Source organism: Rutidosis leptorrhynchoides, chromosome 9 (genome assembly GCF_046630445.1).
Source record: "Rutidosis leptorrhynchoides isolate AG116_Rl617_1_P2 chromosome 9, CSIRO_AGI_Rlap_v1, whole genome shotgun sequence".
In the NCBI taxonomy this organism is placed as follows: Eukaryota; Viridiplantae; Streptophyta; class Magnoliopsida; order Asterales; family Asteraceae; genus Rutidosis; species Rutidosis leptorrhynchoides.
In genome coordinates, this window is record NC_092341.1 from 245,350,739 (window position 1) to 245,362,643 (window position 11,905).

At 37.0% G+C, this 11,905-nt stretch overlaps 1 protein-coding gene across 1 annotated transcript in view; it reads right to left on the reverse strand.

Annotated features, from left to right (window-relative positions):
* Window positions 1-6,816, reverse strand: part of LOC139868645 (uncharacterized) — a 96,470-nt gene extending 89,654 nt beyond the window's left edge. Inside the window, exons 1-6 of the mRNA XM_071856977.1 lie at window positions 6,748-6,816; window positions 3,113-3,212; window positions 2,812-3,018; window positions 2,429-2,711; window positions 1,816-2,099; window positions 832-1,750 (exon numbers count right to left, since the gene is read on the reverse strand). Of these exons, the coding sequence (XP_071713078.1) occupies window positions 832-1,750; window positions 1,816-2,099; window positions 2,429-2,711; window positions 2,812-3,018; window positions 3,113-3,212; window positions 6,748-6,816 (1,862 nt within the window). The remainder of the gene's footprint in view (window positions 1-831; window positions 1,751-1,815; window positions 2,100-2,428; window positions 2,712-2,811; window positions 3,019-3,112; window positions 3,213-6,747) is intronic.
* Window positions 6,817-11,905: the final 5,089 nt, after the last annotated feature.

An 11,905-nucleotide genomic window follows, 5' to 3' on the forward strand; every position in this document is an offset into this window, starting at 1 on the left:
TATATATATATATATATATATATATATATATATATATATGTGTGTGTGTGTGTGTGTGTGTGGGGGGGGGGGGAACGTAACTCAGACTGCTGGGCGGAGCTCAAGACATATCGAGAGAATCTATACTAAAAGAACAATAAACATATATGACCACATACCAACAACCGGAAACACATCTAAATATACATATCTACAACCATAAACTTACATACATACATACATACATACATACATACATACATACATACATACATACATACATACATAAATCTGTGTTTAAACAATACATAAAACATACATGTATACATACCCAATAATAACCATTGAATACAAATGAAAAGAAATAATCCCTTTAAATGTTAACTATATTTCAATAATTTGATATTTTAGTGTTTTTTTCCTATTAAGTACGGAGTATCACATAACTTAATTTTTTCGAACACTCAAAAAATTGATATTCGGTTATTGTGATATCAAAAATATCATTTAATGCAAACACTATTCATATTTAACACTTTTCTCTTCTATTCTAGCATAGAGGAAGGATTGCTTACAATTTTATCTCCTCATATCTCGCATGTGCGGAACTGAGTATTGTTGTTGTTACTGCTGCATAATCAATCTACAACATGTTTTTGTATATAATATTACATCCTAGAAAAAGTATTATCGTTGATTTATTTCTAGGATAGAAACTACAAATTTGTTCATTGTTAGGGGGTATAAGTGGTTGTACTTGATTATCAATCTACAACATGTTTTTTGTATATGATATTACATCCTAGAAAAAGTATTATCGTAGACGAAACTTGTAGACAATTGCCTTCTAACCATGAAATAAACGAGTACCACGAATCAAAATGGGGCATACCACAATTCAGCCATAATCGAATTTTATGCCATAACTCGCGAGCTAAATCACACTCGAAAAACAAATGTTCTCGAGTCTCAACCCCATTGTTACAAATCGGGCACACAACGGAATTGATATCTATCCCTTTCGCGGATAGGTTCCAACGAACAGGAAGATAATCTAATCGGAAACGCCATAAAAATATGTTAACTTTGCGCGGGACGTGTTTGAACCAAATAGTTTCAATAGGAGACGAAGCAAGAAAATGTCGATCAATGTACTCTCTAGCATCTTTAACCGTGTACATACCTTCATTACTAATGGAACAAGACCAAGAATCAGGCCGGTCATTCAGAACCGGACAGCCCAGTTCCTCGAGTAAATCATTAAACAATTGATCGTTTCTACCCCTTAAATTCTCCCTGACCCACGCAATTTGCCAAACTCCGTTTACAAGCTTGTTTGCAACAGAATCATTCGGGGCCGAATCTAAGTGGTACAATCTGTTGAAACGCGAAGCTAAAGGGGCATTACCCGACCAATAATCGAGCCAAAAGCGAATATGACGGCCGTTACCGATAGTCATGCGAAATATATCAGTAGGAATAAGCTCATCAGTGCAACATTTGGAACAAGTGTTCACAATATTTGACCAAACTGTAGAATTAGATGAGGCAGTAACATTAAAACAATTTCCATGAATTGATTTTATGATAGTCACCCACATATCATTCGGACTTGTCAAATATCTCCATCTCCATTTATAAATTAACGCTAAGTTGAACGCTTTAAGACTTCCCACATTAAGACCGCCTTTATCAAAAGGAGCAAGAACTTTATCCCACTTTAACCACGCCATCTTCTTAACCGAATTGTTACCACCCCAAAAGAATCTAGCTCGAATTGATTCAAGTTTTTTAAAACAGTTTCGGGGCATTTAAACAACGACATGAGATAAATACCAATACTACCCATCACAGCTTTGACGAGAGTCAAACGACCACCTGCAGAAATAAGACTTGCCTTCCAAGAAGACAATTTAGATCGGAACTTCTCACATAACGTATCCCACTTTGCAATGGCTTTCATGGTCGAGCCAATAGGAATTCCCAAATACGTCGTAGGAAACGAACAAACTCGAGCCCCCACACTATTGGCAATAGATATGGTCTCGGAATCAACCACACCTAGTCTGAAAAAATCTCCAAAATAAGGATGATACGCCTCATCTCTTGGGCACTCCAGTCTGAAAAAATAATCACATTATCTGCATAAATAAAATGAGATAAATGAATGTTATCGATATCGACTTTAATCCCACGAATAAAATTTATTTCCATGGCACGACGAAAGGCTAAATGAAGGCCTTCCATAACAAAGATAAAAAGAAAAGGGCTAAGAGGATCGCCCTGTCTCAAACCCCTCTTCAAACAAAAATTTCGAGTTGGGCTGCCATTAACTAAAACCGAAGTCTTAGCCGAACATAAACAACCTTTTATCCACGAACACCATTTATGACCGAACCCCAGCGATGATAACATAAATAAAAGATACTCCTAATTAACAGAATCATACGCTTTCTCGAAATCCACCTTAAAAAGAAGCATCTTTTTATTTTTCTTCTTGTACCATGAAATAATCTCGCTTAACATAAGAGGGCCATCTAGAATCTGACGACCTGAAATAAACGCCAACTGCACTGGGCTAATAATCTTATCAATAACACCTTGTAATCTATTGGTCAATATCTTAGTGACAGTTTTATAGAAACAACCCACCAAAGATATAGGACGAAAATCATTAATGAGAACCGGATTATTAACCTTTGGGATTAACGAAAAAAATTCCGAATTAGCTCCTTTGGGCATATTACAGGAAGAGAAAAACTCTCTAACGTCCGTGCAAAAATCAAACTTGAATATATCCCAAAAATGTTTTAAAAAAACGAAACGAAATACCGTCTGGTCCCGGGGCTTTAGAACTACCACAACTCCAAACCGCATTTTTTATCTCTGCGTCATCAACATCCGCTTCATGACACTTAGCTTCATTATTGGATAAGCATATATTCGGTCTGATGTTGCCAAAGTCAGCATCAATTTGAAGGGCTTCAAATTTGGACTTGTAATAATCAAAGAATTTAGATTTAATATCATTAGGATCATCTATCCAAACCCCATCAATGAGTAAACCTTGAATATATAGAATGCGGCGTTTGCGTTTAAGAGAACAATGAAAAAAATTTAGTGTTTTCATCACCCTCTACGTCCCATTTAACACTAGCTTTCTGACGAGAATCAAGATCGATGAGTTTAGATAACTCCTCCTTTTTGGCAGCAAATTCATTTTGAAGGTCGACCTGCTCAATACTTGCAGTACCAGTGATGTGTCAAAACGTAACCTTTAAAATGAAGACAATATGCTTAATAATTAACACATAATACAGGTAACTAAAACCCGATCATGCAGTAACTAGCAAGTAAATTGACCAGTTCGATCCACAGGGAGAAGTTTGTTTTTAAGATTTTACCACTATTAATTATTCTAAAAGGGGGGGTTTTGTGTTTGAAGTTGTATTTTCGTTTAACGAAACAGTAAATAAATATAGTAATTAACAAGAATGAGAATGCGATGTTTACTTCTATGCTTGATAAATGATAGGGATTGTTCTTCTATAATTAAAACCGTTATGTAATAGTTACAATAGAGCAGTTTATATCAATTTCACAATTTCTATAAACTTAAGAGCTATGTTTAATCAACAAGATTCTTTAGTGGTTGAATTCACAAAAAACCTAGTTTACTAAAATCACTCTAAGTAAACTACATGATTGTATATTCTAAATATCGTTCAATTAACATCCTATACTCACATATAGGTGGCTAGATCACTAGGTGTTGAAGTATAAGCTATGGTCTTTGATAAATTCACATAAACCAAGTCATAACTTACATAATTGAACTAGGATACAAGGATGATTACAACTATGGATCTTTTGAAAGAACATGGTGATTTAGATTGATTAACTAATTAGATTCAACCCGGTTAAACTCACGTGAAACCTAAATTACAACAATCATTTGAGGTAATTTCATAACTATGTTGCTTTGGAATTTATTCAATTACCGAATTAAACACATAACAAAATCACTTAAGTTATGCATCTAATCGTCTAGATTACTAGGTGTATTAAAGTATAGATTGTTTTCCTAGTTAACTTACATTAATAGGTTTGCAATCCATATAATTGAAGTAATGAACTAAGCAAGCATAACAATGGTTCTTATGGTTGAACTAGATAATTTAATCAATCAAACATATATATAACTAGCATAACATCAAAGTATAGAACAATCTCAAGCCATAAATCTTACATTGAAGCAAACACACAAGGCTTTTAGCCAAACATAATCATAGTAGAACTAATGGAACAGTAAATACAATTCGAATTCATGTTTAAAAGATAGAGAACAAAAGTACCAATAGTGATGAATGATCCTAGCTTAATCTTGATGTTGAAAGAGTGGAGATTGACTTGCAGCCTTCCTTGAACCTTGAAAATCGTATTAGAACTGAGGGAGAACGTAGTAGTGAAGGTATCTAAAGTATGTAACCAAAGGCTCTATTAAATAGGCTAAAAAGTTAGGTAAAATGGCCAGAAATTGACCAGATGCGCCGCATCTCTTTACGTTCAGTAGATTCCAGCTCAATTCTGCACTCAGGACTGTCGGCAGGGGAGCAGATGCGCCGCATCTGGGACAGATGCGTCGCATCTGGCTTGGATGCGCCGCATCCATCTCAGATGCGCCGCATCTGAGGCTATTTTGGTCCAGAAGTCTTCATGCTCCGCATCTGAAACTGTCAGGAGTTATTTGGTGCATAGATGCGCCGCATCTAAAAGAGATGCACCGCATTTGGACTGTCTCAGTGGTTTTGGGCTGTTTTACGCGTTTAATCTTCGTTTTAACTCTGTTTTCGCTGTTGGTCTTCATTTATTCATTCACAATGGACTTTTACAAATATATATACGAATTACAATACATACGTACAACAATTACATACAAATGGAACAACTTTGGATTGAAATAACGGCAATAAACATATATAATTTTGGCGTTATCAAAATCCCCACACTTAAACCTTGCTTGTCCTCAAGCAAGACTTACAAGAAATCGAAATTTACTACAATAAATACACTTATTTAATTAAGAACATAAAAATGGGAATCACACTCACTCGATATAGTACACAAGATACACAAGTTATTTAGTAACACAATAACTCATGCTATATGGAAATCACACTCGGGTCACAATATATACGCACTCACACTTTTATTTCACATACGAATCAAACTCACGCGTTTTGAGTATACACACACCTTTGGAGTACACACGCTTTTATTTATTTCACAATGTAATACACATACCTTGAGTACACACATGAAATGAAATCACACCAAAGTCGAAAGGTGTGTTTTAAAGTCCACATTTCTTAAAAATTTGGATCCTTAGGGAAATTGGGACCTTTGCGAAAAACCTTTTATATTTTAAAAATTAGACATGTTAGTTTTTACACTAACAAGTTTTCCGGTTTTAACCTCAAAGTCCGGTTGAGGGTAACTGAAAACCGAAGCCTCAGTCGGCGCTTAGCAAGCTACTCGCCCCCATGATTGAAGTATCATGGAACTTGAAACCGGATGTCCTAAAAATGGTTTTATACAATATAGTTCATAAAATAGCATAAGTTTTAGAAGAAACTATATCATGTCCAAATATCATCGGTGAACTATGAGTTTGCACACCTCAATTTGTTATGGCATATGTATGTTGGCCGCAGTCAACATAGATGCGGTTGATCTTTCCGGAGATCATCCATCTGGGGATTAGATTCATTAGTCTTAAAAGCTAATTTGCAATGTGCCCCCCATTGTACGAGATAGATCCATCTCATAGTTAGGATAAGTCTGACCACCAAAAATCCTGTTTGATGCTGAGGTGAGGTGGATTTTCAGCCGATGATAGAGATGACTTTTCAAGATTTTTCGTTAACCTACAGCTGTTCTAGACTACATCTTCTAACATAAGTTAGCAAGTGTGTCATTTTGGAAGACTTGACTTCCTTCATAATCCTTACATAGATGAGCATTGGATTAGATTGTTAGAACAACAAATTACTTGATGATTCTTTTTCATTCAGAATGTGGTATAGCATGATGATTATATCTTTTATATGACTACTAGTTTTATGATTTTTAATAAAATAAAATCAATCATTTGGTTGTTTCTTAATTTGTTTTGTGATAATAATTTCGGTGTATACACCTAGTTTTAAAATCTACAAATTTTAAATAAAATTTGAATTTATAAAGATAAAAGTTTAAAAATTTTCACCATTTTAAGCCTTTTTAACCAAAATCAAAAACCCGAAAGAATTTATAACTTCCTCCGCACACTTGAGTTCATGTATCGCCCTCATTACATGAAATCAGAAAAATTTAAATTCAAGAGGGTTAAAGAGTGTAAGAGAGTTTATTACTTTCAAGGTCTAAAACCGAAGTTCACGTGATGGCGCTGAACTGAATACCAGCATAATAACATCATCCGTTTCTTGCAAAACAAAACAATCATCAATCAAGTATGTGCTGAACTTACTGCCAGTCTTTGTAAAAATGCAGCATATAGCTCAATTCTCACCTGTATCAATTCAAACAAAGCAAACATACGATTCACACAAATAAATGGGGGTGTACTCCATGTACTAAAAACCCCACTTATAATTATCTAAATTATTCAAATTACAATCATCCAAAATACTACCAAGTTATTACACACCAAACATAAAGATAAATTGTTTTTGAAACAAACCAACATCAATCAAGCCGTTCACACACTTCACCAATAATCATGTCAACTTCAGAAAAATCCCCAAAAAGAGTTACTTGGGCCAGCTCCGCCTTCATTTTAGTTTTTCGCGTCGTCGTCCTGAAATATTGAGGGGTTGTACCCCTGATAAGTTGCTTGAGCAGGGACGACAACGGTGTCTTCAGTAGGCGGGTTAGGAGGCGGAGGATAAGGCGCAGGATATGGATCACCCATTCGAACCCATGGTTCGTATGCAGGCCAAGGAGAGGGGGTATAGTTAGCGGAATCTGCAGCATATGACACAGTCTGTTCATGTATCCAGTTAAGCTGATTTTGCTGCCCCGCTTGAGTGTACCACGTTCGATCATTCCATACATTAATGTAATGTTGCATCTCCCTGTTACCTGTATCGTAGTGATCAATTACCTTTTGGGTGTTTCGATCATTATGGAGTCGCAAATCGGAAAACTGTCGCGCCATGTAAGCCTCCCAATCATTTCCCTGACCCAAACTACTTCCAACATTCGGCTGTGGATCTGGCTGCGGTTGTGGTTGTTCTGGTTGCCTGTTCACGGGATCCACATACCTAGTTAGAAGGCCGTTCGACCCCCTCGTCAAAATGTTTGCCCTTGTATAGCTTACTCTATCAAAGGCAATCATATGTTTCTCCTCTAACCCACTTGTATTGATACGAAAATGTTGGGCAATCCTGGTTACAAAATGGCCGCCCATGATTGGTGTAATCTCTTTCCTTTCTTCGAGAAGGAAAGTGAGAATGATTCGTGGAATATGAACATGGGAGTGATCCATTATCTTGTGAATGTACCAGATATCCAAGTTGGTAAGTTTTTCGCTACTGTCTTTTCGACAGTTTATGGTACTTGAAATGAATCTTTGGACGCATCGATGCTCGTAGGTACGTAGCTTGCTACAAGTCTGCTTGCTTGCACTATATGCGCTATTGCTCATATCCACCCATGCTTCTGAATGATTAAAAGAAGAAACATAGTATATACATTGATTTAAGTAATTTTGCATTAATTGATGTGGCAACCCTTCATAGATATCCAACGCCTTTACAAATTGTAGCAGTGTTAATGTTCGATCTTGTCCTCCAAGATGAAATCTCATAAAGGTACCGGATGTTGGTGACGTGTAATCAACCCTAAGTAAACCAACGAATTCTTTGACTAAAAGTGGGTACACTCTTTCTTGCATTCTGAACAGGTTTTCCCATGCATATATTCGATGGCCTTGATACGTTACTCGGAAAAGGTTGCGAAAATTTTGATATTCGCCGGCTTCTTCTAATGGTGTCCAATCGATATATTTCCCCGGATATACGTCTTTGTGTAGAAGTGCCTTCATCCGTTCATGATATTCCGGATGCCTCAAAACTGCATTGATCCATGGATCCGGAGTGGTTAATCCACGGACATTTAACTGCCGGTTGTCAATATCCATTTCTTCCTCTTCACCAGCATGTTCTTCTTCACTTGTTTCCTCATCTACAATTGACGGCGCTTTTTTCTTCTTTGATTTTGGGTTTGATGATGAAGATCTTGTCTACAAAAACACAACAAAACCAAATAAACAAAACAACAAACCAAGTTGATTAGCGTTAAAGAAATTCAAAACATCTTTCATATTGCAAAAGCCAAAACCATGTAGAACACGTTATATCGTACGTATTACACAAACTATCATGTCTATTATGGATGTACTTATCTCATTTTCAACAAACATGTACTAGTATGACTCATAATTTTTATCACTTCATAAGTTCAATCATATCTAGCATAATTAGTTTCACCAAAACAAGTGTATGAAACCATTAGCATTCATCAATAAGCATGTCAAACAATATGCAATCAATGGTTATCATACATTTAGACACTAAATTCTACTCAAGTCAACAATTTCATCAAAAAGCCTAAGCATACAATCCTTAACTTTCACAAGTAAAACTTTTCAATTCGAACAAACACTAAGTTAAGGCATATATGAGTTTAGCATAATCAATGCATTGCTTTAATTCCACTTAGAACACTTACTAGTCAACAAAAGTCAACATCTCCATTTTAAGAACCCTACAATTCAATAATTGTGCAATCGTGTAATTCAACTAAGGTTCATGCGGATTTGCTAATGCATACTAGTAATTGAACTCTAAAACATCCCAATTTAAACAAGTAATGGTCATTTTTTTGAAATCCCCAAATTCATGAAGAACCCTAATTTCTAAAGTAAATTTTTGAGCAATTAGGCATGAAATTCGAGCATGAATAAGGATTAGTGACAATAATACAAGCATATAATGACCAAAACATGAAGATTTAAATATCCCCACACTTAGAACAAGCTAAATCCGAATTTGAGAATGAAGAACACAAGAATCATGAAGAAATGAAGATTAATCTTACCTTTCTCATGTTAATATACGGATTAGATGCTCAAAGATGGGTTTAATCGGTTAATTTAGTGTTTGGAGATGGAATCCTTGAGAGAAAATGAGATGAAAGTCGGAGTTGTAGGTGAAAAAATGAATAAAAATGATAAACTCCCGTATTTGTGCAAAAAAAATGGGCAGTCTCCAACATTCAGATACAGATGCGGCGCATCTGTAGTAGATGCGGCGCATCTGAGGCAGATGCGGCGCATCTGGTGGCCCAAAAGTGGCGCATGACCTAATCTCGGTGCATCTGAAACTGTCAGCTTTTTTCTTGTCCTCAGATGCGGCGCATCTGGCCCTGTTGCACCAGCTTTTGATGTTTTTTCGCGTTTTAAACATTGCGGAAGGTCCCTAAACAACTTGGTTCATACTAAAATTCGAAAAATCACTCAAAACACTCAAAAACAATCAATCCTAAGAAACGCGACACATGAATGAGACTATGTACACGTTGTGAGGTTTATTAGTGAGTCGTTTACGCGACTCCTTCCCAAGCTAATTAGCGTTGGGGGAGAAAGTGATGTCATCTTGAACCGTGGTATTAACTCCATCAAAATAGAGTTTTAATCGATGACCATTCACTTTAAAAGTATTTCCATTTCCAAACAACTCAACATATCCCGATGGATATGCTTGTTTCACCAAATAAGGTCCCGTCCATCGGGACTTCAACTTTCCGGGAGAAAATTTAAACCGCGAGTTAAAAACCAATACCTTATCACCGGTTTTAAACTCTTTCACTTCTTTCAATCGGGCATCATGCCACATTTTCGTTTTCTCCTTATACGAGCTCGAATTCTCGTACGCCTCTAACCTCAACTCTTCCAATTCATGCATTTGCATGAATCGGTTTTCACCAGCCTTTTCCATGTCTAAATTACAAAGTTTCAATGCCCAGTATGCTCTATGTTCCACTTCAATCAGAAGATGGCACGCTTTACCATATACAAGTCTAAATGGTGTGGTACCGATTGGTGTTTTAAAAGCAGTCCTAAAGGCCCGCAACGCATCATCTAACTTGCGTTGCCAAATCTTAGGGTTGTTATCAATCGTCTTCTCAAGTATGCGTTTTAAGGCACGATTCGTGTTCTCCACTTGACCACTAGTTTGTGGGTGGTACGGAGTAGAGAAACGATGAGTTACGCCATACTTCTTCAACACTTTTTCAAGAAGGTTGTTGGCAAAATGTGTTCCTCGATCGGATATGAGTGCCTTCGGGATTTCAAAGCGCGAGAAGAGATTTTTCAAGAACTTCACCACCACCCTAGCATCATTCGTAGGTAAAGATTTCGCTTCAGCCCACTTAGATACATAGTCAATGGCTACTAGGATGTACTTGCACTTATGGGAACTTGGAAATGGTCCCATGAAATCAATTTCCCAAATATCAAAGATTTCACAAACTTGGATGCCGGTTTGAGGCATCTCATCTTTTTTCGTGATGTTACCCGTTCGTTGGCATGCATTACAAGTCCGAACGAAATTATGGGCATCTTTAAAGATCGTGGGCCAATAAAAGCCCGAGTCAAGGATTTTTCTTGCGGTGTAGTTTGGTCCGAAATGACCGCCGGTGGGCCCTTGATGACAATGCTCAAGAATTTGTTGAACCTCTTTTCCGTACACACAACGGCGAATCATTTGATCCGCACCAACATGAAATAGGTCAGGATGTTCCCAGAAATAGGACTTCAAATCCGCAAAGAATTTCTTCTTTTGTTGATAAGAAAGTCCTGTTTGAAGAATGCCTGACGCAAGATAGTTTGCAAAATGGGCAAACCATGGGATTTCAGATTCCTTGTCAACCCTCATTAGAGATTCATCAGGAAATGTGTCCTTGATGATTGTATCATTGAGTTATTCTAATTCGGGGTTTTCAAGTCGGGATAAATGGTCGGCGGCTAGATTCTCGGCTCCTTTCTTATCACGTATCTCAATGTCAAACTCTTGAAGTAAAAGAACCCAACGTATGAGACGATGTTTTGCATCTAGTTTCGAGAATAAGTACCTAAGGGCCGAATGGTCCGTGTAAACAATGGTTTTAGACAGCACCAAATATGACCGAAATTTATCAAACGCATAAACAACCGCCAGGAGCTCCTTTTCCGTGGTGGTATAATTAATTTGAGCTCCCGTTAGAGTTTTGCTCGCATAATAAATTGGGCGAAAATGATTATCGAGATGTTGTCCTAAAACAGCACCTAAGGCATAGTCGCTCGCGTCACACATTAACTCAAAAGGCATACTCCAATCCGGAGATACGATAATGGGAGCTTGTGTGAGTTTTGACTTTAGAATGGAGAATGCATTCTCGCAATTGGAATCGAAGTCAAATGGAGCATCCTTTTCAAGAAGTTTGGTCATTGGGCGGGCGATTTTAGAAAAATCTTTGATAAATAGTCTGTAGAATCCCGCGTGACCAAGAAAGCTTCTAATGGCCTTGACATTCTTTGGTATAGGTAGCTTAGAGATAACTTCAATTTTAGCTTTATCTACCTCTATTCCCGCATGAGATATCTTGTGACCAAGTACAATGCCCTCCTTTACCATGAAGTGGCATTTTTCCCAATTTAGGACCAAGTTTGCTTTCTCACATCGAATAAGCATACGTTTAAGGTTAAAAAGACACGATTCAAAGGAATCTCCAAACATGGAAAAGTCATCCATGAAGACTTCCATACAATCCTCTACCATATCCTCAAAAATTACCACCATGCACCTTTGAAAGGTTTCGGGTG